Source organism: Eulemur rufifrons, chromosome 1 (assembly GCF_041146395.1).
Source record: "Eulemur rufifrons isolate Redbay chromosome 1, OSU_ERuf_1, whole genome shotgun sequence".
Classification (NCBI taxonomy): Eukaryota; Metazoa; Chordata; class Mammalia; order Primates; family Lemuridae; genus Eulemur; species Eulemur rufifrons.
This window is the reverse complement of record NC_090983.1, coordinates 31,700,109-31,727,275: the sequence shown is the minus strand read 5'-3', so window position 1 is coordinate 31,727,275 and position 27,167 is coordinate 31,700,109. Positions and strand designations below refer to the sequence as shown.

Below are 27,167 nucleotides of genomic sequence, written 5' to 3'. Positions count from 1 at the left end.
CACGAGCAATGCAGAGGCGCACTGCTGAGACTGGCACTTGCTGCTGTTAGGGTGGCTACCGTGTGCTTCGGTTTTGGCCTGGATCATAAATTCAGCTTTATATCACAGTTAGGAGACTGCTTTGTACTGATACTTATTATGGAGATTCTAGACTGTTAATATTTTTGTAATTACAGTAACATACAATATAACTGAAAAGAGGGAAATAGACTTTTTGAAAAATCCAAATTTTATCTTATTTTTAAAGAAAATTTCATTTACAGTATAATAATATATGTGTACATATACATATATATTGTCATTCAGAATAGCTAAAAAAGCTTTTCTTGATAATTCAGAATTATTTGTTAATTAGCATAATAGATATTTATGTGCAAATAGGCTCTTCTAAAATTCTTGAAAAGTTTACAGTAAATAGTTGAAGAATTCTCTCTGCTCCCTTATTTATGGTACTGTTTTGCTTTGCAGTCCTTTCTTCATGAAAAGTCAAAGGTAAACTTCAGCTTAGTATTTGTCAAAATTACCATAAATCCTGAATTTGTGGATTTTCCCAACTTCCCTGTAGTTTATTACCCAGTATTTCCCTTGGAGTAGATGATGATAGCCATACAGTCGCACAGTTCCTTCGGTTGTATTTATCCCTGTTTTCCGAAAGGCAAAGGGGCCAGCGCCAACCTTCTTTGGGTAGAACTACAATAGGGAGTGGGAATTTCTCTTCTCAATCTGAGCTGTGCAGACAAAAATGGTCTAAGTGGGTGGGATGGGAATGGCACCACTGGAAAATGCGAGCTGCCCTAGGCTCCTCCAAAACAGTACCGACAGCATGAGATTTGTTAGGGCCTGTAACGTGCTTGCAAAGCACCTTCGCCACCTCGCAAAGTGAGAGCAGCCACTCACGTGCATCCACTCACCCACCTTGGTTTCAGAAGCTTTCCTGTAACAAGATGCACTGCAACTCACTCCAACATGTTCTAGAGGCTTTTCCACAAGGGAGAAAACCACTGACTAAATTAGAAAGACAGTAAAAAGAGGAAGGAAATCTTCTAAGAATAAGGAAGAAGAGATGGCAAGGCGTGGTGGCTCACGCCTGTAATCCTAGCACTGTGGGAGGCCGAGGTGGGTGGATCGCTCGAGGTGAGGAGTTCGAGACCAGCCTGAGCAAGAGCAAGACCCTGTCTCTACTAAAAATAGAAAGAAATTAGCTGAACAACTAAAAATATATACAGAAAAAAATTAGCCAGGCATGGTGGCGCATTCCTGTCGTCCCAGCTACTCAGGAGGCTGAGACAGGAGGATTGCTTGAGCCCAGGAGTTTGAGGTTGCTGTGAGCTAGGCTGACGCCGCAGCACCCTAGCCCGGGCAACACAGCGAGACTCTGTCTCAAAAAAATAAATAAATAAAATTAATTAATTAATTAATGAAAAGAAGAAGAAGGAAGAGGGTGGCAATTATATGCCGGGAGACAAGCAAGGACTTCAAAGGATTTCACACTGACTGCGAAGGTAGAAAATCACAGGTTGAAAGGCAGGCGCTCGGCAGAGCTCAGGTCAGAAGAGGTGTCCCTCAGTCAAGCACTGACGGGGAAGAGCCAGGCGTGGTCCACCACAGAGCAAATGGCGGACAGAGTCTGGCTTCAGTCCTGCCCAGTAGGGAACTGAGCTGCGGCCTGAAGCTGGCATGCAAATTTTACCATCTCAGTAAAATGTCCATCGTTTGGTGGCAGGTGGGATTCATGAACAACGGGCGAATCAAAGCTCTGGACATCGAGTGCTACATTAACGGAGGATGCACACTGGATGACTCGGAGCTGGTACGTGGTCAGAAAGCAGCAATGTTTTTGATCATGAATGGAATTTCCTAAATCAGTTAAATTCTACAAGCGATTCAACTCTGTACTTGACTTCCAGAGAAGAAAAAAGTGGTGCCCAGTATATGTGACTATCTCCTTTTACTTTAGGTAACAGAATTTCTTATACTAAAGCTAGAAAATGCATATAAAATCTGCAACCTCAGGTTCCGGGGCCGTGCGTGCATGACGAATTTACCATCCAATACTGCCTTTCGCGGATTTGGCTTCCCACAAGGAACCCTGGTAACAGAGTCTTGCATCACAGCTGTGGCAGCCAAATGTGGCCTCCCGCCAGAAAAGGTAAGGTTGCAATCAAGTTCGTAATCAAGGCTGCTGAGGAATCAGACCCAGTGGGGAACCAACCACCTTGACCCGGGAAACACATGAGAAGAACCACACAGATTAGCCCTGGCTCAGAATTCAAACTCAATTAGGAGCTACCTAAAAGAACTCACCTCCCGCTATCTTACTCCTTCCCTCCTTATGCAAAGATTTCTCTTTCTTCTTATCTTTGCACAAAAATAATTACTGTTTTTGAAATGCAAACCACATTGAAGTAATCAAAATGAAAAGTGAATGCCCCTGTTTTTAACCCCCACATACCTGTTGGTCAAGGGCAGTCATTGTTAACAATTCCATGTTTACTGTGCTAACCCTTTTTCTATCTTTGGCCACCCATTTGTATTCATACACGCATACATAAACATTAACATATAACATATATGACACATATATAGTTATTTACCAACATGAGATCATAGCAAACATATTATTCTGCACCTTCCTTTTTCTACTCGACAACATGCCATGGCCATCTTTCCATGTCAGTAGAATCATCCACTTCATTCTCTTTCATGACTGAATAGTACTATGCAATATGGATATACCATAATTGATTTGGCCACTCTACTATTGATACACATTCTGGTTGTTACCCATTTTGGGCTTTTAAAATGATGGTGCAATAAACATGTTGGTACATATGTACCAAGGGTATGACTTTGCCCTATTGTGTACATTTACAGGATAAATTTACAGAAGTGTAATTGCTGGTGCACTTGGAAACTTTTGAGAGATACTGCCAAAGGAATACCCTCCAAAAATATTATTCTGCACAATATACTAGAAGGTGCACAGGAGTACATCATGCTCGGCCAGAGAGAGAGGCAGCTTCTGGAACTGAGATCACTGTTAACAGTCTTCTGCTCCTCACACATTCCAATCAGACCCCAGCCTCCTTTTTCCATTTCTATTCCCTCTTTCCCCAATATAAACCCTCTGCTCCAGCAAAGACTCTCCATGCTTTGTCCCTTGAATCCCTTTGTCCCTAAATTCAACAGAGACCTCCAGGTTTGTGATTTGTGATTGTCAAGGTACTTCCTACACACAAGGAAACACCTAATATTGTACAAGAGACATAACAGATTTCCTAAGAGAAGTCACGTAGAGTGTTCTGTGGGTATGTAGGAGGAAGGCATCACATTGGCAGGGGGGAGGGGAATCAGGAAGAACTTGCTGGAGAAGATGACACTTGAGATAGGCCTTGAAGAATGGTAGCCCAGAGTGTGGAAAGGTAACCCAGGCAAGGGGAACAGCATGAGCAAGGAGAGTCCATCTCTTCGTGGCTCAGGTTCTTCATCTGTAAAATGAGGACAAAGTGACACACCTCACAGAGTTCCCGCAAGAAACAAATGAGTTAACATTCACTAAAATATTTGTTTTAATAAACTAGATAGTATTATTCCGGTGTTGTTGCTAATAATAACAATTACTTTATTGTTATTAAAATATGATGGGGATAATAAAAAAGAACTCCTGGGCATATCTCAGAAGGTTCTCCTTCTTTGTCAAGTGTTGCAAGTTCCCAGGACATAAAACACATCCTACTCAAATAAATTTTTTAAAAGATTTACTCCTACATTCCAAAGGCAATTGGATAGCTTAGAGGAGATCTGCTATTATCTGCAATGTTATTCCTCTCTAGCAGAACAAATCTTCAGTTGTGATAATAAATCCTTTCTTTAACATACTGTCTGCCAGCTCTGCTCCACCCTCTGAACCTTGTAGGAAAAAAAAGAAAAATCTGCCTCCCTAGGCCCCTCCATCCACCACCTTTCACGGACTCATCCCTACGCACTACCCTCTGCTTCGAGTGGGGAGACCCCCTGACTGGTGCATTCATGAAGAAATGAAAAATAAACCCCATTATTTTTGTGAAAGCTCGTGCTGTCTAAAGAAAAAAATAGACCGTCTTCCCCCCACCAAAGTCTATGCTTTCGTGGAGGGGCTTTTCAAATCTCTACTTGGCAGTCAGTTTCTGTCTTACCATAACTATTGACTGGATTTCCCACCTGTTTCAGATTAGGGAGAAAAACATGTACAAAACGGTTGATAAAACTATCTACAAACAAGCATTCAGCCCTGAGACCCTGATAAGGTGCTGGAACGAATGTCTGGACAAGTCTTCCTTCCAGAGCAGAAGAATACAAGTGGAAGAGTTCAATAAGAAGAATTATTGGAAGAAGAAAGGCATTGCTATTATCCCCATGAAATTTTCAGTAGGCTTTGCCGCCACAAGCTACCATCAGGTAAGCCTCTCATATGGTGAGTAACTCTCAGGCCAGACACACTCCTGGCCCGATCAGCTTGTGTTGACTTTGAAAGAATATCTCATTTCTCAGAGCACTGAGCCCTTCCCTGCCAACACCTGGGAGAAACCTACAGAACTCTCCTGAGCCCCTCACCTGCCATCATTTTTAACATAGTGCAATAGAAAAAGGTCTCAATGGCAGGAAACAGCGCCAGCAAGCATGAGACCTGCAGCAGAACTGCCACGATGGAGCAACGCCCCTCCCGACTCCCTGCTATCCGAAAGGGAACAGGAACCTGGCAGCATACAGTGCTGTGCTTACTGAGCTCGGGGAGGATTGGGTTTCTCCCCGTCTGTGTCCCCAGACACCCGCAGCACTCCTTGGCATACCTCCTAAGTGTCAGGCAGGGAAGTCATTCCACGTTGCCCTGTCCAGCTGGCAGTTTCAAGCCACCTCTCCCAAGAATCTATGTCCAGTCCTGGTGGGGAAATGGGAGGAGGGTCCAGAAATCCTCCCAAATAAATTTGCAAAATGCAGAAGCAAGTCATGCACAGGCCCTATCCAGAAGGGAGGAGGAAGGGCAGCGTGTATATGAGTGTATCAGATACTGCAAGCACTGGGACAGACACGTCTTCCCTGCAGTCCCAGTAGGCATGGACAAGAAAGCTGTCTGGAAAACTATTTAGAAAACTGGGAATGGTTTTTGGCTCCCCATTACTGTCCACCAAAAGCAGAAAATCCAACAACTGGAAAATCATTAGATCTCGCTTGCGTGCATACCATTGAAAGCATCCTTCCACTGGAACCCAGCTACTGGCAGCCAATAGATTCCCTCTCCCTCCCTCCCTCACTCTATTTCCCTCCCTCCGTCTCTCTCACACACACACAAACTACACAGCTGCCTTGCCAAAGGAAACCCTTCTCAGGGAAGAAAGGGGTTGCCCCAAATCCCTAATCAACTGAAGTCAGGAGGACTTGAGAAATTCTTAGCCTTGCTATTTACTAGCTGTGTGACATTAAGCAAGTTATTTAACCTCTCTGAGCCTCAGCTTCCTCAACTATAAAATGAGACTAATAATAACTCTGTCTTAGGACTAATGAGGATTCCATGAGATAACGCAGAGCACTTGGCAGAGTTCCTGGAACACCCAGGACATCCCCCTTTGGCATCCTGAAGAGCTCCGCCATGCTGCCAGGGCTCTTGGTCCTCTGGTGGGGAGGTTGAGACTTCTAGGTCTCTGGGTCACATTCCTGCTCGGGTCCAGGACGCCAGCTTTATAAGCAGGCATGAGAATGTTCACTGTCTGCCTGTCAGCTGACCTGAATCAAAGGCAGGAGCACAGGAGACCCCGGAGAGCTGCCTGGGGCATTTCTCTCTGACACCAAATACTGTGTCTTCTCCAAAACAACTCTCTAACACCAACTGAGTGTCCAGCAGTCCAAGTTGATTCTCACACTGCCCAGAGTTAGCACACACTCGGCAGTCAAAGGCTGCCCCACAGGACTGTCCCCTGACTCAGACACCAGCCTCAGTGGAGTGCCGGCTACGCACACTTCTGCCTGGTCGGCTACTCATTTGCAGGTTTTCACTCCCCTTGTTCAGGTTGGACAATTTGCTAGGAAAGCACTTTACTTATGACTATTACCAGTTTATTATAAAGGACACAACTCAGGAACAGCCAGGTGGAAGCGCTGCACAGGGCAGGGTGTGGAGGAGGGACAAGGAGCTCCCACGCCCTCTGTAGACGCCACCGTCCCAGCTCCTGTGTGTGCTCACCAACACAGAAGCTCCCCAAACCCCATCATTTGGGGGTTTTATGGAGGTTTCATTCATGAGCACAGATGATTACATCATTGGCCATTAATGATTCAACATGATTTCTAGCTCAGCCCCCAAGGAGCTGGGGAGAGGGGCTGAAAGATCAACACGCACCCCTCCGAGCCCCCATGCTGGAGCTAGCTAGGTCCTCCCATGAGTCATCTCATTAGCAGACAGAAGACAGTAAGTTCCAAGGTTTTAGCAGCTCTGGACCAAGAACCAAAGACTAAATGTATACTTTTTATTATAACACACCTTCCTTTACCTATGTAGCCCTCCTCACCTAAACCCCAGCCTTCTCTGCCCTCCTCCACAGCAGCCAACTTTAAGTCTCCATTTGAACAGCCTCCAGCTTCCCCACCGAGTTCTAAATTATTAATAATACACCCAAGAATCACCTGGCTAGAAGGGTGTTATTCCAGGTCAGCTGATGACTCACAAAGCTGGAACACCTACTCTGTAAACTAACAGTGAGGACACTACCCTCAGAGGAAGTCCAGAGGCCCACAGGGAGCAAACGCTATTATTAGCACCTGCAAACTAGGACCCCCCCCCACCCTCCCCCAAGCCATCCCTGGGCCTCCGGGCGTCTCCAGACACAAGTGGACAGAAGTATTCATTCCTTCTCCTCCTGGAAGGAAAAATACCATCTTTCCATTTGTCCAGTTCCTCAGACATTTAAGTAAATGTCTCTGTGATTCAGTCTTGCTCCAAAGTTTTTACAGGACACAAAGATGAGCAAGACCAGGTGCCCTTCATCTGTGAGACTCTCGGAGAAGAGTGTGTCGCCTCTTACATTCATCTCCTGTAGCTGCTGTAACCAAGTACCACAAACCGGGTGGCTTAAAACAACAAATTAATTCTCTCACAGTTCTAGAGACTAGAAGTTCAAAATCAAGGGGTCAGCAGAGCCGTGCTTCCTCTGCAGGCTCCAGGCAAGACTCCCCCATTGCCTCTTCCAGCTTCTGGTGGCCCCTGGTATCCCTTGGCTTGTGGCAGCCTCACTGCAGTCACTGTGTCCACCTTCACGTGGCCGTCTTCCCTGGTGTCTTCACACGGCCTTCCTGTACGGACACCGGCTATTGAGCGTAGGGGCTCCTGACACAGTGTGATTTCATCTTCACTAATTGTATCTGCAAAGACAGCATAAGGTTGCGTTGTGAGGTTCCAGGTGGACAAGAATTCTGGAGGGGACACTATTCCACCCAGTACTTTCCATAAGAGCAAGTAAGGAGAAGAGGATAATTGAGCCTTCCTGGGTGGAGACGAGAAACGTTCAGGGAAGTTTTAACAGAACAGGGACTGAGGGGTGTGGGCCTGCAGTCTGGGCAGACAGGTAAGGAACAGGAGGAGGAACAGGCAGGGCAGAGAGACCTGTGTGGGCAAGAGCAGCAGGGGTGGGGATCTCAGAGGAGAGGCAGGAGGAGGCAGGGGTGGAGCTGGGGAAGCGCAAGAGACCAAATCCCAAAGGGCCAGTATGGCAATGAGGAGCAGGGCTTTCCCTTGCAGGCAACGGGGAGTTTTTGCCCACCTTGCCCACTGGCAAACCCCTCTCCCCTCTAGATTCCACTCAGCTGTCACTTTGGGGAACCCATCCTTGCGCAGCAAGAAGGGAGGACCTTTCCTCCCAGGTCTCCCAGGGCCCCTTATGCCACCCCAGTATCTCACTGATCATTCTGCACCACAGTGACTTGACTTCCGGCCTATCTTCCCGCTACACTGTGAGCTGCTCGAGGAAGAGCCACGCAGGTTCCTCTTTGCAAATCCAGAGCTGAGCGCAGGTGGGCACATATGACGTGCGAGTACTTAAAAACTAGTTTGAGGGCCAGCCAGTGATTTCAAGCAGGGGAGTGACTTTCAAATATTTGGAACCAATACTCACAACTCCTGAGTTATCCACAGGGGCTCCAACTAAAACCTGGAAGAACATTCTTCACACGTGACGTTTTGCACAAAACAGACCTAAGCTTCAGAATCCTATCAGGAAAGCTTGTGTCTCTGAGCCTCCCTACTCCCCGAGACTGGTGTTTCACTACCTCTTGTTTGGTATTGAACCTCACTCAATACTAGCTTGCACTGAGCCTCGCCTTCCGATTGTTCTCTAGGCAGCCGCACTTGTTCACATCTACACAGATGGGTCTGTGCTGGTCACGCATGGAGGCAACGAACTGGGACAAGGCATTCACACCAAGATGCTACAGGTAAAATCAATAAAATGAAGCCATTAGTCTCGCTATACATTGTTGACATGACTGAAACTTTTACCCTAAAAGATGACTCCCCTGTATTCAAACCCTGAAATCTTGACTGGTTGGATGAAAAGATTCTTGCATATTAAGCAGAATGGCTGAGGCGGCAGAAATCCCAGCACGTGCAGGTACTCCTGGAGCGTGGCCGGGGCTTAGGGACGGAGGTGGCTGTTAGTGAAACACCACTCAGGAGCCCGTGGAGCCCTGCAGTGGGTGCTCCCTGCAGGCAGAGCAACAGTAGGAGCTTCTCTGCTTTTCTCTTTGTAATGTCTAAATTTTAGACAACAATATTAGGTTGCTAGTGTTTTGTTTTGACAAGTAAGGACAAGTGTTTTATCAACTGTCATCATCCACAATTTTTAAAGGATATTTAACACACATACATATACAGAAAGAATTAAGAATGTAATCTCAGGAGAAAAAAGAAAAGTCTTTAAATGGAATAAATTTAACTTTATGACAAATTTATTAGATTGTACACATCTAAAGCACATCTGTAGCTTTACATTGTTTGCCCCTTGACTGATTTCGAATGCTATGCCTCTCACATTCCATAAATTTCTGAAAGACTCCTCAATTCAGGTACCTTTGAGCTCCATCCCCCTCCTTGTTCCCCACCTGCCACAGATAAAGGCACAAGACCCAGCTCTGGGCAGTCATACTTTCCAAACCTAACTGATTCAGGAGGAAGGTATGTGATTCAAACAAGGCCAATCAGAGTCCTTTCCTGGGACCAATGTACAATTGCTGAGAGAAAGGAACTATCTTTCCCCTGTGGTTGTGTAGATTCCATGCTGTGGGGCCAGGGGTCACCAAAGGCAATTCTGTGCCCTGGGCAAAGCCTGTCTACGTTGAAACTAACATGGCCATCACAGGAAGAAAACCAAATGTGAGAGGCTGAGAGAGGACCCTGTTGAGACAAGAAAGCCCCTAGATACAGACATGCCTGACACTAGCTTCATCTATCCTTCCCAATTATATGAACCAATAAATTCCCTTTGGCTTTTCATCAAGAAATAATAAAATTGGGCCGGGCGCGGTGGCTCACGCCTGTAATCCTAGCACTCTGGGAGGCCGAGGCGGGTGGATTGCTCAAGGTCAGGAGTTCGAGACCAGCCTGAGCGAGACCCCGTCTCTACTAAAAATAGAAAGACATTATATGGACACCTAAAAATCTATATAGAAAAAATTAGCCGGGCATAGTGGCGCATGCCTGTAGTCCCAGCTACTCGGGAGGCTGAGGCAGTAGGATCGCTTGAGCCCAGGAGTTTGAGGTTGCTGTGAGCTAAGCTGACGCCACGGCACTCACTCTAGCCTGGGCAACAAAGTGAGACTCTGTCTCAACAAAAAAAAAAAAAAAAAAGAAATAATAAAATTGTCCCTTTTTTCCCCATTTTGCATCTTTCTGGAGAAACTTCATGTTAAATGGCATTGGTCAGAAGATTGTCATTTGGGAGCAGGAACAGGTATATAACTATAGACATCTCAAGAAGGTGTTTTTGCAAAAACTAAAAGACAACAGCAGCCAAAATAATGCTTTTTTCTTTTCCTTCCTGCCTTCCCTTTCATTTCTTTCCTTTTCATTTCTTACTCTTTTATTTATTTCTTTTTCTTAGAGGCAAGGTCTCGCTATGTTGCCCAGGTTGGCCTCGAACCCCTGGCCTCAAGTCATCCTCCCACTTTGGCCTCCCAAAGTGCTGAGATTACGAGTGCACACCACTGTGCCCGGCCTTCATTTCTCCTTGATTAAATATCTTAACTTTCACATGGGTTTGCTAGAGAAACCGGAAGGAAAAGAACAGAAAAGAAAAAACTGATCAGCCAATGCTAGAGAAATATAAGCATGTGGGTACAGAAGAAAAGAGGGAGAAAGCTAAAGTTAAGATGGGATGAGAGTAAGAAAGAAGACAGGCCTTCCGGGTCATTCCAAGTTCCTCTTATCCTGATATCAACAGATTTCAGACCAAACTCTGAGTCACTCAATCTAATCTCGATCTCTCTCTCTCTCTCTTTTTCTTCCTGCCACTGCGGCTGCATCAGTGCCTGAAAATCTCAACTTGGCCTACTTCCTACACATGTAAAACTTAGAAAAAAGGAAATCTTTAATGTCCTAAATGCACTAAATTTGAAAAGAAGAACCACTGTGGAATATTACCAAGAAAACGCCTTAAAACTCAACAGGAGGCCCTACTAAAAAACAGTTTCGATGCTTATAAAGCACATTATTTAGGCTTAAAAGGATATCATGGATGTAATAAAAAAATAATTTGTATTATTTTAAAAAATAACGACTCAAATCTTCATAGAAGTCCTTGATGGACTTGAAAATACTTATTTTTCTCATAGGTGGCCAGCCGTGAATTAAAAATACCCATGTCCTATATGCACATCTGTGAAACAAGCACGGCAACAGTGCCGAATACAATTGCGACTGCAGCGTCCATCGGTGCAGATGTCAACGGCAGAGCTGTGCAGGTGATTCCCCTGCCTGTCTTCCCCTCGTGTGCTTTCCCCACACCTCTGGTTTTCTTAGCTGAATACAGGCAGAGCGATTGGCTGCAGAGAGGTCATCCATGTCACTCAATATAGCCTTGGGATAACCAAAATGTCAGGAGACTGTAGTAGTTGGAATCGGCTAAACTGAAGCCACAAATAGACCCATAATATCACGGTTCAAACACAACAAAAGTTCCTTTCTTGCACACGTACCAGTCCAGAGGAGTGTTTGGTCATTCAAGCACCCACATTGATGGGGGCTCCACCATCTTCAACATGTGGCATTTGAGGTTTCCCCAAGCATCATGTGAGTGAGTGTGGAAGAGACAGTGTGGAAGACCCTGGGCCAGACCTGGAAGTGATGCAAGTCACTTCCACTCATAATCCATTAGCAGAACCAGTGTCAGGCCATGTCTAACTGCAAGGGATGCTGGGAAGTGTAGAGTACTGCAAAGGCATAGGCCCAGCTGCTGTGAAAGAGGGGAGAACAGATTTTGGTGAACAAGCAGTCTCTGTTCCTGGGAAACACAGCAAGAAGAAATTTGGGTACCAAGTAATGCAGAGCTGTGCAGGTTTCCCTGGCACAAACACATTCCTGCAGACAGGTGGGCAGACAGAGCCCCAGCCAAGGAGGTACGGTACAATTAAAGCCTTGTCATCAATGGCTTTCTACCAGAGCACTCAGAGCTTGTTGCTGTACTTATTTTCTAACTGATGTTTTTAAAAAGTGCTAAATTTTCACTATCTCAGAATAGAATCATGACTTCATAATTCTTAATTCAAATATCTAATTGCATGTACTTTTGAGATAACATCTATTTGTCACATTTCTGTTACAAAGTGTTCACTTTTTCCATTGGGATGTTGTGGGAGCCACGTTTTCTCAGGACACTGCATTAATGCCACCAAGAAGAACCACTTTCAAATCAATCTGAATTTTGTGGAGATGTCTCTTAGGAGGTCAAAAAGCACAGACTTCTTTTTGCTCAGAACAAATGTGTGAGAAACCTCAAGTGCATGAGATCCAATCTAGGGTAGGATCGAACACAAGAGAGGAACAGCTCAATGTGTATGGGAGTTGTCAGCCCAAAATCAATGTTAATCCATCTTCCAGGGAATTGAATTTTAAGTTTCTGTTTTAAGGATGAGAAACTTTGTGGATCTAGGTTATGATAAAGTAAATTTAATTATCTTCTCATTCCACACCCAAAGCCCAGGGCTTCATTGCAGGGGTTTCACGGTGGGCAGATGGATGGACAGAGAGTTGAATATTTCAGACCCAAGGGGCTTCTGGCACATCATTGTTGCAGACTGGAAAGCACAAATTTGAATGAAAATAGAATGTTTATTCTATTTGTTTTAATGGCTGGAAAATATAAAAGAAGGTCTGTAAAAGTACAAAAGATGTAGAAAAAGAGAAGAAGAACCTGAATATTATAAGAAACAGGATCTGAGAGTAGAAATTCAGCTGAACCCATATTTTCACAGGAAGTGAACCAGGAAGGGAAAAAGCCCACCAGTGGCCGATACCACCCCCAAAAGCAGGGGGTGTGTTATCATCTCCGCATTCCCAATGTGTCAAGATCAGGCACTCCGTAGCAGTTGCTGACCAAATCCACGATCAATGAATATTCTTTCACACAAATCGTAACCACCAGGCTCTTCTCTAATGTGCCTTCTCTTCTTTAATACTTTAAGAATGCTTGTCAGATCCTTCTGAAACGCCTTGAGCCCATCATTAAGAAAAATCCGGAAGGTACATGGGAGGACTGGGTAAGTGTTCCACCTCATTTGTTACTAAAAATGAGAAAACAACCCAAACCCATGCTAAGAGAGCGCCATCCATGGCAGTGCACAGCCACCCTATGTAGAGACAGTTCCTCTAAGTGTCACAGGGATGGAGCATGCCCCATGTTGAGCAGATTTCTGCAAAAGGGCAGGATCTCCAAAGGTTGAGAAGGCTACTCCAGGATGTATACTAGGCATGTATGGAGAGAGCACACAGAAAACAGCAGCCACTGGGAGGAGGAATGGAAGTCTATGAAGAATACGCAGAGGTCTTACCCTCTGCTTAAGCAAGAAAGAAGAAAAGACTAAGCCTTCCTAAGCCAAGAAAAAAAAAATTTTTTTAAGGTGCTTTAGGTTGGGAGGAGGAAAATAAAAAGAACTAGTTGCTATTGAATATGTCTCAAGGGAAATTATTCACTTAATCCATTGTACAATATCCTATACATTTTTTCATTAGAATAATCATCTCACACTTACACACACACTTACTATAAAGTTCTAACATTTAGAAATAAAGCCCCAAATACCTTGTGCGCTAAGCCTCTATATCATGGATGTGTGGCAGGACTCTATTTTATATTTATTCAATCCAGACTTCTAAACTTGATCAGAAGGAACTTGTCAGTGTGCCAGCCAAAGAAAAATATTATGATGTGTTCTATTATTGATACCAAAGCACCAGCAACAAGGATGAGATGTCAATTTTATATAGAATATTTTCATTTTTACCTATCAGATGGTATATTTATTTCATTTTAACTAAATATGCCCATTCTGCAGATAGAAGCTGCATTTGAACAAAGAATCAGTCTCTCAGCCACTGGATACTTCAGGTAAAAATCACAACAATGTGTTGACCCCAGCATTCTGGGAGGCCGAGGCAGGAGGATCACGTGAGCTCAGGAGTTCGAGACCAGCCTGAGCAAGAGTGAGACCCCATTTCTATTAAAAATAGAAAAATTAGCCAGGCATTGTGGTGCACACCTGTAGTCCCAGCTAGTCGGGAGGCTGAGGCAGGAGAATCATTTGAGCCCCAGAGTTGGAGGTTGCTGTGAGCTACAATGATGGCATTGCACGCTACCCAGGGTGACAGAGTAAGACTGTCTCAAGAAAAAAATAAATAAAAAATAACGTGTTAACTTAGCTGAGAAAATATGAGGTAAACCAATCACTCTGAGCCCCAGTTCCCTCATTTGTAAAATAAGTTTCTATTATGAGACTGCTGAGGTCTCTTCCAGGCCCCAAATTCTATGATTTCACATAGGCTTTTCAGTTATATCCAAAGAAACATTAAATAATAAAAATACCTCTGTTGGGTTAAAAAAAAACACTTTGACTTACAACATCTAATCATTATTTACTACTTTTTATTGTGAGTAGTCAAAGGATATTATCATTAGAAATAACTTGCATCTCAATTTTACAAATCTCCCTCCCTTTATCATAAAACCTGTCTGTGTTGGAGCTCCTTGCCGGGTGGGAGGAGATGGGTAGGACGGTAATCACCAGTCGTCACTTACACAGTGTCAGTCCGTGGGAGGCCCTCAGGAAACGTGTTAAGAGGATGAATCACAGAGAGAAAAGCTGTCAAATTCAAGAAGCATGTGAAATTAGTTTTATGATCTAATGAAACAAGACACCCAACAACATTCACACACACACACACACACACACACACACACACACACGGCACTAAAGCAAATCTTCATGAAGAAAGAAGGAAAGAAGGAGGTAACAGCCCAGCCCAGGGCCCTGTACATGAGTTCTAGATTCCTGAGTTCGGTTGCCCAAGAAGAGAGCAAACCAGCCCTCTATCTGAATCCATCTTCCATTACAAATTAATGCATTGAATTACCAGCTCTGATTTTTGTACCAGCCCTGAATTTCCATCAGCTCCCTGTTCATTTGGCTAACACAACCTGTGGGGTCCCTCTGGGAACACTGACAAAAATCAATCGAGGTTCTCAATAGTCAGGCAGGGCCAAAGCTCAAACCCTAGACCATCAAGACACAGACACACCGTGAGGTTCGAGCCCCGTCTGCTGGCTTCTCCCTCTCTTTGACATCCTAACTGCAGCACAAGGAGTATCCTCTTTTTTTTTCATTTTTTTGTTAATTTTAAGGAGTATCCTCTTTAAAATGGAGGCAAATGATAACCAGCTAAGTTGTAAATACAATGTAGCCGTTTAAATGAGGTTAAAAGGCAATTAAAATGAACACCAATCAAATGAAATGCTATCATACAACTTTGGTAATTTTTACAATGAATCCACATTGTTTGCACTCCACCTCACCAGCTAAAGGCTTTCCTTCTTCCCTCAGGGGCTACAAAGCCTTCATGGACTGGGACAGGGGAGAGGGAGACCCGTTTCCATACTATGTCTATGGCGCCGCCTGTTCCGAGGTTGAAATTGACTGCCTGACAGGGGCTCACAAGGTAAGTCAAGTCTAACTCTCCTCTTGGCGAGTTAAAGCAGCAACCACAAAACTGTGTTGCACAGTACGTAGCCCAATTTCATCATGTGGTACCCACAACAAGAGCAGATCCTTTCAATTCCATGGGAGTGTTCAGAGATCTGGCCTTATCCTGAGTTTCCTCTTAAAAAAACAATGTAGTGGTCAAGAAGGAATTGCCCATGACAGCCTAAAATGTATTGAATTTCTTATTTCATTTCGGACAACAAAATCACTTTCCAAAGTTTTTCCCAGGAAAAGATTCTATTCCTAAAGGAAGGACAGGACAAGTTATCTAATCTAAAGGAATAAGTAATTTAGTAGTCTTCAGCAAACATTTTGAAAGCCTGTAGTTAATGTGCTAATGTTAAAGTCAATTATCCCAAGAGTACTTAATGACCCCTAAAGAAATAGATTTGGTGGGGGAGAGGGATGAAAACGATTTTTGTGTTTGCTATGTAATTGAGTATCCAAGAGACCACTTATTGGAAGCAGAGAGTCATACCCTTTTTTTCCTTTCTTTTGGTTTTCTTTTTTTTTAAAGACAAGATCTCTCTCTCTGTTGCTCAGGCTGAGTGTAGTGGCCCAATCATAGCTCACTGCAGCCTCAAACTCCTGGGCTCAAGCGATCCTCCTGCCTCAGCCTCCCAAGTAGCTGAGGGGACCACAGGCACACACCACCACGGCCAGCTTTTTTTTTTTTTTTTTTTTAATTTTTGTAGCAATGAGAACTTGCTATGTTGCCCAGGCTGGTCTCAACTCTTGGCCTGAAGCCATCCTCCCACCTTGGTCTCCCGAAGCACTGGGATTACAGGTGTGAGCTACCACACCAGCCAGGAGTCAGATTTAACCCAAAGTTAACTACTTGCACCATAGAGGATAAATGCATGAATATACCCCAGGTACCATTCTGGGAACAGAGAGATTATAGAAACTTCAAATAGCATATAGTATAACCCAAAGTATGGTAAATCATTAGGAAGTTTACACAATGCACCAATGAGACATCTAAATTCCATATACAAATTATTACAACATCACCTTGAGCCACTTTGCCCAAAAATATAAATGGTCAATTTGTATAGATACAGATTTATCAAATTAAAATACAAGCCAGCCAGTTAAATCTGAATTTCGGATAAATAACAAACAATTTTCTGGCATAAATATGTCCCATGCAATATTTGGGCCATACTTATTTTATCTGTCAATTCTACCTGAGGAACTCAGTATAAATCTCCCAAGAAACTAACTTCATGGGAATCTTCCTTAATGTATGGTGCCAGAAAAGTTAAAATTTCATCTTTCTGCACCTCCCAGTTTACATTTACAATTTAAGGTTCTGTAATTTCAGTATTACTTTGATGCCTTAGAATAGTTTATTCCTTGAAGAGGTAAAACATCTTCTAATTAAAGAGAAATTAAGTGACAGGCCTGTTGCTGCTGGCTGCTTGTGTTTGGTGAACCAAGCACCCGTGGATTCAGCGTGAGTGCACAGCCATCTCTTTCCACTGTCCGGCACCCGGAATGCCGAACAGAGCAGGTTTCAAGGCAAAAGTAAATTGAAGGCCCACTCTGAGGTGTGTCCAGTCTCCCTCCCTGTCGAGGCTGAAGATGGATGAAGGCCAGTCCCAATGCCCAGAGTAGGTTGTCCGAGAGGCCGAGGTTTGATCCAAAGGGCTGGATAGAAAGTAGGAGCCAAAGTAACGGGAACGATGATGTTATTAGAACAAGCCCTAGAAAATGGGGCAGAAGAAAAGCCCAGAGATATTCCTGAGATAGACTACAGGCATTTAGGGGCCTTCTGGGGCTCCCCAGCAACCTACATACCACATGCCTGGTGCAAAACAGAAGGGCCAGATTTGTGTGATGTTTCTCAGAAGAGGGAGTAGACGAGCAGTCAAAGGTGGTCTCAACATTTGCCCTAATACCTTCTACGATCTTACAAATCCTCAGACTCACACATGCCAGTGTGGCTACATGATTTTCTCAGAAAAAAGGGCAACAATACCACCTGCCTCAGATCATCATGAGAAATAGAGGAGCTCATGAATTATATTCAAACAACAAATCCAGGCTGAGAATCAGATGAAAAAACAGGCACAACAATTATTTACCAAGTGACTCACACAGACACACCAACATATCATGGACTTTGAAGTCACTTAAGAGGAGTCAAAACCGTGAATGCAAAGACCTTCCAGGGTCACTGACAGTCCTAGCACTAAATCTAAAGGGCCTAGCAGATGTCTTACCAGCTCTACTGTTCACCGGGTTCAACGATATTAACTGTTTTCAGGACCAAATCACTATAGATTGTTAATTAACCAGCAGGAGTTCTGGAATAACTGGATACCATTTGAATAAACCTGAAAATAATACTTTTTAATTCAAATATTTATGGTGAGGTAATTTTTGTGTTGGGCAGAAAATCAGAACAGACATCGTCATGGATGCATGTTGCAGCCTAAATCCGGCCATCGATATCGGGCAGGTAGGTGCTGGCCCACTCAGGTAGATTCCCCTTCCCGAAGGTGATTTTGGTGTAGGTAAAGGCCTTCTAAAAAGGATACAGCGTCACAAAGCTTGAAATTGTCCTCCTTCAGATTGAAGGATCGTTTATTCAGGGAATGGGCCTTTATACCACTGAAGAACTGAAATACTCCCCAGAAGGTGTCCTGTATTCTCGGAGCCCAGATGAGTACAAAATTCCAACCATCGCTGATGTCCCAGAGGAGTTCAATGTCTCCTTGTTGCCGTCGTCACAAACCCCACTAACCATCTATTCATCTAAGGTAAGCACCCAAACTACTGCTGCCCAGTGTAGTGGGTTGAGTAGCAGCGTGGAAAATGAAAGTAGGTGGACAAAATAATAAATAAATGTTAACAGTTATCAGGACCAAATCACTATAGACTGTTAGAATTTGGAGATGAATCACCTAGAGAAAACTGAAATTCGGAGAAGATAAATGTCGATGGCAACCATGGACCAAGGATGTTAATAATTTCCTCTTTCACTGAAAACTCTAAAATTTAGCAATAAGCTTTGCCTTCTTGATAGAATAACACTTTGACTTAGGACACTTAAGACTACAGTGTTAAACAGGATTGAAGGCACGATGCTACTGAGATCTCAGGAAGCAGTGGCAGTGTGGACAGAACCCTGGACGGAGGCCTCAGAAGACCTGGCTTCTGGCTCCAGCCCACCCATCCCTGCAGTCTTAGGCAAATCACTCACCTTTCAAGGGCTCAAGATTCTCAGCCACACCCAGAAATGAATCTAGAGCAGTAGGTCTCAACTTGCTCCCCCTCCCAGAGAACATGTGGCAGTGTCTAGAGACGTTTTTGGTTGTCACAATGTGGGGGGGGAGAGCAAGGGATGTTACCATTACTGGGTAGAGGCCAGGGATGCAACTAAACAGCCTTCGATGCACAAAGAAGCCCCCACAGCCAAGAATTACCTTTCACAAAATGTCAGTAGCATCAGAAAGTGAAGACATCAACCCTCAGTAATTGCTAAAGTAATGAAACTGCAATTAAAATAAAGGTCAGTATTTGTTTGCATCTCTGTATGCAAGTTACGTGAAAACCAGGCACAGTAAAAACTTCATCTAGGTGTGAAATGTATTGTGAAAGTTTTCTTTAAAATCTTTTGGGAGATTTCTTGCTAGTACCCAAAAATAAAGAAAGGGTCCATATACATTTGCAAGAATTTCATCATTTCCAAACTGGATCCCACTTTCAGCTCAAGAGCATCCTCTAGACGTGTGGTGGTGAGGTCAGGGTAAACTGGAAAGGAAGGACAAATAATGGGGCCTCTGAAATCTCACTGGACTGGAAATCACTCAAAGGGGAAAAGGCAGCTCAGAGCCTACAGGGAACAGCTTTCAGGTCACCAAGAGTGACAGGCAGATGGGACCCTTGAGTCCTTGCGGTTGTGGCCAGCCACTCACGGGCAGACCCGCAGGAAGATCACGGGTTGCAGGTCCCCCATGGAGTATAGTGTGTAATGGTAGCAGGGAGCTACCAGGAGCCAGGAGCTGTGCTTAGGTGCTTCTGCACTTCCTGACCCTCACAGCACCCTCACGGGCAGGTATCATAGCCCACACTTCACAAGGAAACAGAGGCTCAGAGAGATGGTCTCACTTACTGAGAGGAACATAGGGAGTAAGGGCCAGGTTCAGACTCACTCTTTCTAGCTCAGGGGTTGCAAATTGGTGGCCCAGTGGCTAAATCTAGCCTGAAGATGTATTTTCTTTGGCCAATGCAGTGTTTTTAAAAGTCAGGGAATTTTATATTAAAATAGAAATATCTAAATTTTCTTGAAAATTTGGATGATCTGATCACTTTGGCTGCATTCCTAGAAGGCAACAATTAGCTAAAACCAAAGAACAGCTGCCCCCTTTAGATAGGACATGGAGTATCTCTACTTCACCATAGTCCCCACTACTCCTTACTGTCCTTCATCTGCCTACATCATTCATTTACACTATCTGCCCATTCCTTGCAGATGATAGATTTTCAAACTTTCATCTGGTATCAAAATCTGTACTCTTTCTTCTAGAGTACCCTGTCACCCCTGACCCTGGAGTCATAATGAATCATTTCCTTTCTGCTGATGAAGCTGGCCAATTCAATCCACTGAATGTTCTTTACTAAATAGTGGACCCTCTCCTCACCACACCAAGATGCACATGCACACACACACACACACACACACACACCCCTTTCTTATAGAACAAAGATTTAACCCGACAGGATTAACGATCTGGGAAGTTCAGATGATATAAGGATTTTTTTAAAGATAACTTGAGCTTCAGTCAATAAGTCAGTCAACAAACATTTATTGAGAACTTTTTATGTGCAAGACACTGTGCCATGAGTTGTAGATACAATAGTGAACAAGATCAGGCCCCTGTCCTCTAGTAGCTTGTAGTCTAGTATCGGAGCTTCTAAAACCCATGTGCTTTCTTGTAGGGCCTCGGGGAGTCTGGGATGTTCCTGGGGTCATCTGTGTTCTTTGCCATCGCTGATGCTGTGGCCACAGTACGCACAGAAAGAGACATAGCGGAAGACTTCACAGTGCAGAGCCCAGCAACGCCAGAATGGGTTCGAATGGCTTGTGCAGATCGGTTCACAGAAATGGTATGGAATTACTGTTTATTTTCCTAAAAGGTGATTTTCTATTTCCTGCTTGCTAGACCTCTTGGGTAAATTTATTACCTAACCTGTGTCTAGCTAATCAAATATAAAATAATTAAAACAAACCACACAAATATACCTTGTATATAAGCAGTAATTTCAACTTTTTAAAAAACATCTCCCCATGTGTTATTTGATTTGACTATCTCAGCAACCCTGAAGTATCATCCATGCTTCCAAAACTAATAACTAAATGGGAAGCAAATTGTGGTAAGTTTTCCCTCCCTCTACCCTACCTAAACCGTCCTGCCCTTCAACAAAAACAGACACACACACACACACACACACACACACACAAACCCACATGTCACGTAGCCATATTTGATGTTACTTTCCATGTTCCCTATACAAAGAGTACACGCAGACTGCCCATCATTTAGAAATAATGTGATCCCACTGACAGCTGCTGCCTTTCCACTCCATTCCCTGTCGTGCCAATGCCTCCCAGCCCAAGAGAGAGAGCACAACTGCACTTGGGCACACACGTGGCAATCCCAACTTGCTGAACGTTACAGATGAGCAACCTTCCAGAGGTCATTGAGTCCGGCCTTTGCCAATTTCCTAAAAGCATCCTAATTTAAATATTAAATAATAGTAGCAGCTAACATTGCCTGGGCACTGTACTAAACATTTTACACATAGTATCTCGTTAGTCATTACTGCAACTGTATCAGGTCACTACTCCTAGTTTCCTCATTGTACTGTTGAGTGAACTGAGGTGTAATAACCTGCCCAAGATCACACAGCTAGCAAGTGGAGGTTAAAATTCAACATCTGGCTTTGCTGTAGTATACTGCCTTCCAGAGAGAAAAGAATGGATTCTCTACTTCCTAAAAGGAAATTTATGTTTTCAAATTTTTATTAAAAGAAGCCCAAGTATTAACTGACCTCTTCAAAATAGCCAGCCATACAGTGAAAAAATAATATAGGAATGTTGATTAAAGGGAAGTGTTATAATTACTCATTTCCTTCCCCTACATGATCCTTGCCTCTTTCCATCTCCAAATTTAACTCAACAATATTTCTTGTACTCCAGTAATACCAATTACCCTGTGATTTCCCTCTAAGTCTTCTCCTAGTCATTGTTTCTGACACTACTCTGAGTCCACTGTCCACAGCAATTATACAATCACCTGCCTCTGGCCAGCTGCTCCTCAGATGAGCAGGGCCAGGGGACTGCACCCTCCACTCCAGGAACTCCTCTGTGCTGATTTTGGCCTGCAGAGCCATCCTCTGCCCACTCCCAACCATGCTTGTGGCACGGCCACTGTGGAATCATGTCATCTCATACCACGGAAGCAAAAGCATAAGCACTTCTCACCGTTAAGAAAATGTTCTCACTCACATTTTGCAATAATAAATATCCTTTACTGGAATGGGGCCAATTAGGGAAACTAAAAGACACAACACAGCAAAAAGATTCTTCTAATTTTTCTTTCTTGCCTGGGGTTAATGTTTTCAGTCTTGCAAAATGGCTTGGCTCCTGAAAAGAATTCCTTCATTTCCAAGATTTCAGGCTGTTTTTAATAGTGTGGTTGTCTGGCAAAGTTTCTCTTCCACATGCAATGGTAGGAAGTGACTCACTTTGATTTCATTTTCCATTTGGGACTCAGACCCTGGGTGACCTGGTCCACGTGACCAGACCATATTTTCTCCCAAGTCTGATGGTTGCTGGAAAAGACTAATTTAATATGACTTCATGGATATAAATCATCTACAATTTGTACATCCATCAATCAATTGCTCAGAGCCAATGCGAGAATAACCTCCCACTTTCTAAAATACTCATGAATGGATACGTGGTTTCTAAATATCAGATCATGTTACAATCTATATTTGATATTTTAAAGTTCATTTTAATAACACGTGTTACATTATGTCTTTATAAAAGTAACATGTGTCCATTATAGAACAATTAGAAAATACTGAAAATAATAAGATGAAAGTTAAAATCATCCATAATCCTACCAACCAGGACTAACTATAACCATTTTGGGTATGTATGTTCATGTGCACAAACAAACATGTTTGTATGTACAATATACCTTATTTGTATACTCATTTTATAAAGTTGGTTTAGCCCTGATATAAATGCTTGAAAATATTTGAACAGTACAATTGAGAGTGACTCTGTCGGGCCTTCATTCTCAGGAAATCTGGGTTGGGAAGATACTTTTCCCATGAAACATCTCTCAAAAAATAGTTGCCTAAATCCAAAAAGAAAATACCTGGCCAAACTCATCTGTCCTGCACACTCCCAATCTTCATTTGTAGCCAAAGGAATAAACTTGAGGGGTGGTGGCAGGGCAGAATGTTGAACTTCTTAATAATAGGCCCTTTGTTATTATATTAAGGGCACTTCAGACCATGTAGAAAGTGACCGTTTTTACCCTTCACACTTACCCTGACTCACACTATCCTCAGCCATTCCACTGCCCTCACTGACACGATGAGAATACAGCTCTCTACAAATCCTTGACAAGACTTCAATGATCCACACGTTACTTTGTTCTGGCCTCCAGATCCCCTCTCCTCAGCTGGTCCCCAAAACCGAGAGGACAACCAGAAGCCAGCTTTGAGTGAGGCCTCCCAAGGAGAGCAGAGAGGAGGAAGTTCTGATGCTTAGTTTAACAAGGAGGCCAAGAAACACACAAAACATAGATTCTTCTGCTATACCTGTTGCAGGAAATGGCAATACTCCTCCCATACACCCGTATAGAAACAAACAAGAAACCTAGGAATCCTCCTGGCGTTTCTCTCCTGTATACTCAGTAGCCAGCCCTTCACTGTGTCCTGCTCATTTTTACCTCCTAACGATCTCTTGACCACTCCATCTCCTCCCTTCTTAACCACTGTGCTATTCATTCATTCAACAAGCATGTGTTGAGTGTCCAATGTGTGCCAGGCATCGCTCTATAGAATACCGGTCGGGACATAGCAGTGAATGAAACAGAGACCCCTGCCACCGTGGAGTTACTTCCTAGTGACCCCAAGTCCAACTACCATCTCTCTAGCCTGGGTCAAAGTAGCCTCCTGCCGGGTCACCCCATACCCCCAGCAGCAGAGGCTTGTGACATGACAAAGCTGACTGTGTCACTCCACACACAAAGGCAAACAGCTCCCCTTTGCTCTTAGGACAGATAAAACTTCTTAACTTGCCTGACCAAGCCTATAAACATTCAGAGTCTGGCACAGAGGGCCCCACCCACCTCTACAGCCACACATGGTGCCCCACCCAGCGACCCTTGCCGCCTTCTGTCATTTCTCATTCGTATCAAGGACAGAGTTGCTCACTTCTGCTACAGGATCTCTGCCGTGCTCTTCCCTCTACTTGGAACCATCTTCCTTTCTTCAGCTGGTTAACCCCTACTCATCTTTCATATTTTACTGAAATCTAACAAGTTAATTTGATGCCTTCCTTTCTGCAGAGCTTGAGGCACAGGGAGGATAGCAGTGAGTCACACTCACAGGTCCCTTCTCTCAAGGCATTTACAGTCTAGCAGGCGAGAAAGACAAACAATGAATTATAAGTGCTTGGCTGACCCTGGGTTATCCCAGCAAGTCAATAGAAAACAAGTCTCCTAACTTTGCCTTAATCTTCTTAAAGTCAGAGAAGTCAGATGGGACCCCAACTTTGGTCACTCATCATGCAAGTGTTCATTCAGCTAACGTATTTAGGGAGCACCTTCCCAGTGCCAGGCACTGCTGGGGAACCAGAGCAATAGTGGTGAGCAAGACAATCTCTGCCAGCATGAAGCTTATATTCTGTTGGGGAAGCCAGACAGTAAACAAGTAAACAAACAATATAACTGCAGGTGGTGATGAATGCCATGAAGCAAAATAGAAAAGTAGGGGGCTAGAATGTGATGGAGAGATTGTTTTCGACTACTTTAAATAGTTTGTTAGAGAAGTTCTCTCTGGAGATGTTCACATTTGAGCCAAGTCCTGAGTGAAATGAGGGAGCAAGCACAAAGCTGGTAATGGTGCATTCCAGGCAGAGAGTAGTTAGTGCAAAGGCCCTGAGGCCATTTCAGCAGATTCAAAGTGGCTAGGGACTAAGTGGTCCTCAAAAGTAGCCTTCTTCTTAAGTGTCTGACTTGCCTCTCTAGTAGAAAAAAAACCTCACAATTGTTGTTCTCCCTGTCAGAGAGATAAAAGAAATAGAAACTTGTGGCCACACCACTTATCTTCACATCAGAAGGGTGAAACCTGGACAGTCCTTCTAAACAGCAGCTTTCCTGGCAACTGGCCTCTGCCACGTTCCAGGTCTACTTCTTCAGATCTTTAGGAAGTACAATTCGTTCATCACCTTAGGAACCACAGCAGGCTTCCTGAAGTTCTTATAGCCCGGCTGATCACACCAACCAATCTCTTTAAAGCATCTTCGAACAAATCTGAGCTCATATCAGAATTGACATTTTTATTTTTTTTTCATTGTTTTCTTTTCTTTTCTTTTTTTTTTTTTTTTTTTTTGAGACAAAGTCTTGCTCTGTTGCCCAGGCTAGAGTGCCGTGGCATCAGCCTAGCTCACAGCAACCTCCAACTCCTGAGCTCAAGCAATCCTCCTGCCTCAGCCTCCCAAGTAGCTGGGCCTACAGGCATGTGCCACCACGCCCAACTAGTTTTTTCTACTTTTAGTTGCCCAGCTAATTTCTTTCTATTTTTAGTAGAGACGGGTTCTCACTCTTGCTGAGGCTGGTCTCAAACTCCTGAGCTCAAGCAATCCTCCCGTCTTGGCCTCCCAGAGTTCTAGGATCACTGGCGTAAGCCACCATGCCCAACCCAGAATTGGCATTTTTAAATACATTTGCTCAAGCTACAACATAGGTTTTAACTGAAATATATGATGACTCACACTGGTATGTGATGCTGTACTGTGCAAAAAATACATATATTTTTTGAGAACCATAGATACTAACACTCTTTGTATTTGGCCTTTGAACACTGTTGTCAAAACACGATTTGTTCTGATGAGTAAGAATTTCAGGGGGTCAGAATGTCTGAGGACTAGAACATGAATATTGAAAAGTTCAAAACCTCCTCTTTTAATAACCTCCTTATAGCCATAAGGTAAATAACAGCCCACCCAGATCTATTTCTTAAACAGAAATGATGGTAAAACACTCAGTACTTTTCCCTTGGAATTAAATAAAATAATGCATGTAAAAAATACTGTGTAAATATGAGTCACTCTGTAAATATTAGAGTTAAGGTCATCACCCAAAACCCGTAGGTGTTAATGACCTTCTTCAAAATATGCCTCTCCCAAAGGGCTTAAAAAGTGTTTCCACATTAAGTGGACCTGCTGAGGGCAGAATAAACAATAACCCTTATAACAAGCAGCCTCATTTTCATGGGTAAATTGGCTTCACCAACAGGCAGGCATTGGTAAGAAACTTAGGGCATTTTTGTTACCAAAAAAACTTATACTGTTTGAATGAGCATTTACTACATCAAAAGGTTTTTTATATGTTTGGGTTTGGTTAACTTGGTCACAGAGCTGCTGACTTCTGTTTTTACAAATAGGCTGTTTCTCAGGTGGTGAATTTCTGGTGAGAACAGTGTTGCTGGTGAAGGTTTCTGCTCAGAGCCCGGCAGGGCAGCCTGGCTCAGCCAGACGGGGCCAGAAACATCATCTCTCTGTAATTTCCCTTTTGGTGATGGGAAAAAGAAAAAAAAAATGTACTTCTTGGAAAATGTGTTTTGTACAGTCATTTAAAATTCCACAAGAAAAAAAAAAGTAAATTTTCCTTAAACATATACAGAGATACATAATTAACACTTTCAAATGAGGACTTCTGCTCAGAAACAGTGATTTCATTTTTTAAAAAAAATCTTTTAGCATTTAGAAACATGAAGGGATTCACACCTTTAAAAATTAGAAAAATACTGCTTTGGAGAAGTTAGCAATAAAAAAGATTTTTTTTAATTGTGTTACCTTGTTATCTGCAGCAGCAAAAAGTATTTATTGAGTAACCACAAAAACATGGCATATGTAGGCTGCCATGGTGAGAGACCCTGTAAAAGCAATTAGCAGATTCAGCTTCCATCTCCTGGAAGGTAAAGTCAGACAACTCAGCTGAGAAACAGGTTTGTAAACAGGTTTCAGCTCACCCCACGTTCTGAAGGGGCAGCCTTGATAACGCTGACTCCTAAGGAATCTTTGCAACCACACGTGGCTAATGTCATGTGTTAGGCTGAGGCTTGCTTTTATAGTAACTTACTTAAGGTGGGAAAGTCCTTTTAATCTTAGATCAATACCAAATGGCCATGCCTGCTGTTCTTTGAGATTGGCAATGGGTAGTTTATTTTATTTTATTTTATTTTATTTTATTTTATTTTATTTGAGACAAGGTCTCGCTCTGTTCCTGGGCTAGAGAGTGCAGTGCCGTGCATCACAGCTGTGCATCACAGCTCACTGCAATCTCAAACTCCTGGACTCAAGTGATCCTCCTGCCTCAGGCTCCCAAGTAGCTGGGACTACAGGCACGTTCCACCATGCCTGGCTAATTTTTCCTTTTTTTTGTAGGGGCTGGGGTCTCACCATGTTGCTCAGGCTAGTCTTGAACACCTGGCTTCAAGTGATTCTCCCACCTCAGCCTCCTGAAGTGCAGCTAGGATTACAGGCATGAGGCACCACCGGCCCCAAATGACTAGTTTCTAAAGGCCTTCACCTCCCCTCCCCCAACCCTAATACAGTCTCCACCCGCCAACCCCCC

At 43.5% G+C, this 27,167-nt stretch overlaps 1 protein-coding gene across 1 annotated transcript in view; it reads left to right on the top strand.

The window, feature by feature from the left end:
• LOC138395123 (aldehyde oxidase 2) overlaps positions 1-27,167 on the top strand; it is a 76,462-nt gene that overhangs the window by 42,645 nt on the left and 6,650 nt on the right. Inside the window, exons 24-34 of the mRNA XM_069487657.1 lie at positions 1,724-1,810; positions 1,958-2,149; positions 4,210-4,437; positions 8,365-8,460; positions 10,855-10,983; positions 12,703-12,777; positions 13,573-13,625; positions 15,115-15,229; positions 17,675-17,740; positions 17,853-18,041; positions 20,224-20,391. Coding sequence (XP_069343758.1) covers positions 1,724-1,810; positions 1,958-2,149; positions 4,210-4,437; positions 8,365-8,460; positions 10,855-10,983; positions 12,703-12,777; positions 13,573-13,625; positions 15,115-15,229; positions 17,675-17,740; positions 17,853-18,041; positions 20,224-20,391 — 1,398 coding nt within the window. The remainder of the gene's footprint in view (positions 1-1,723; positions 1,811-1,957; positions 2,150-4,209; positions 4,438-8,364; positions 8,461-10,854; positions 10,984-12,702; positions 12,778-13,572; positions 13,626-15,114; positions 15,230-17,674; positions 17,741-17,852; positions 18,042-20,223; positions 20,392-27,167) is intronic.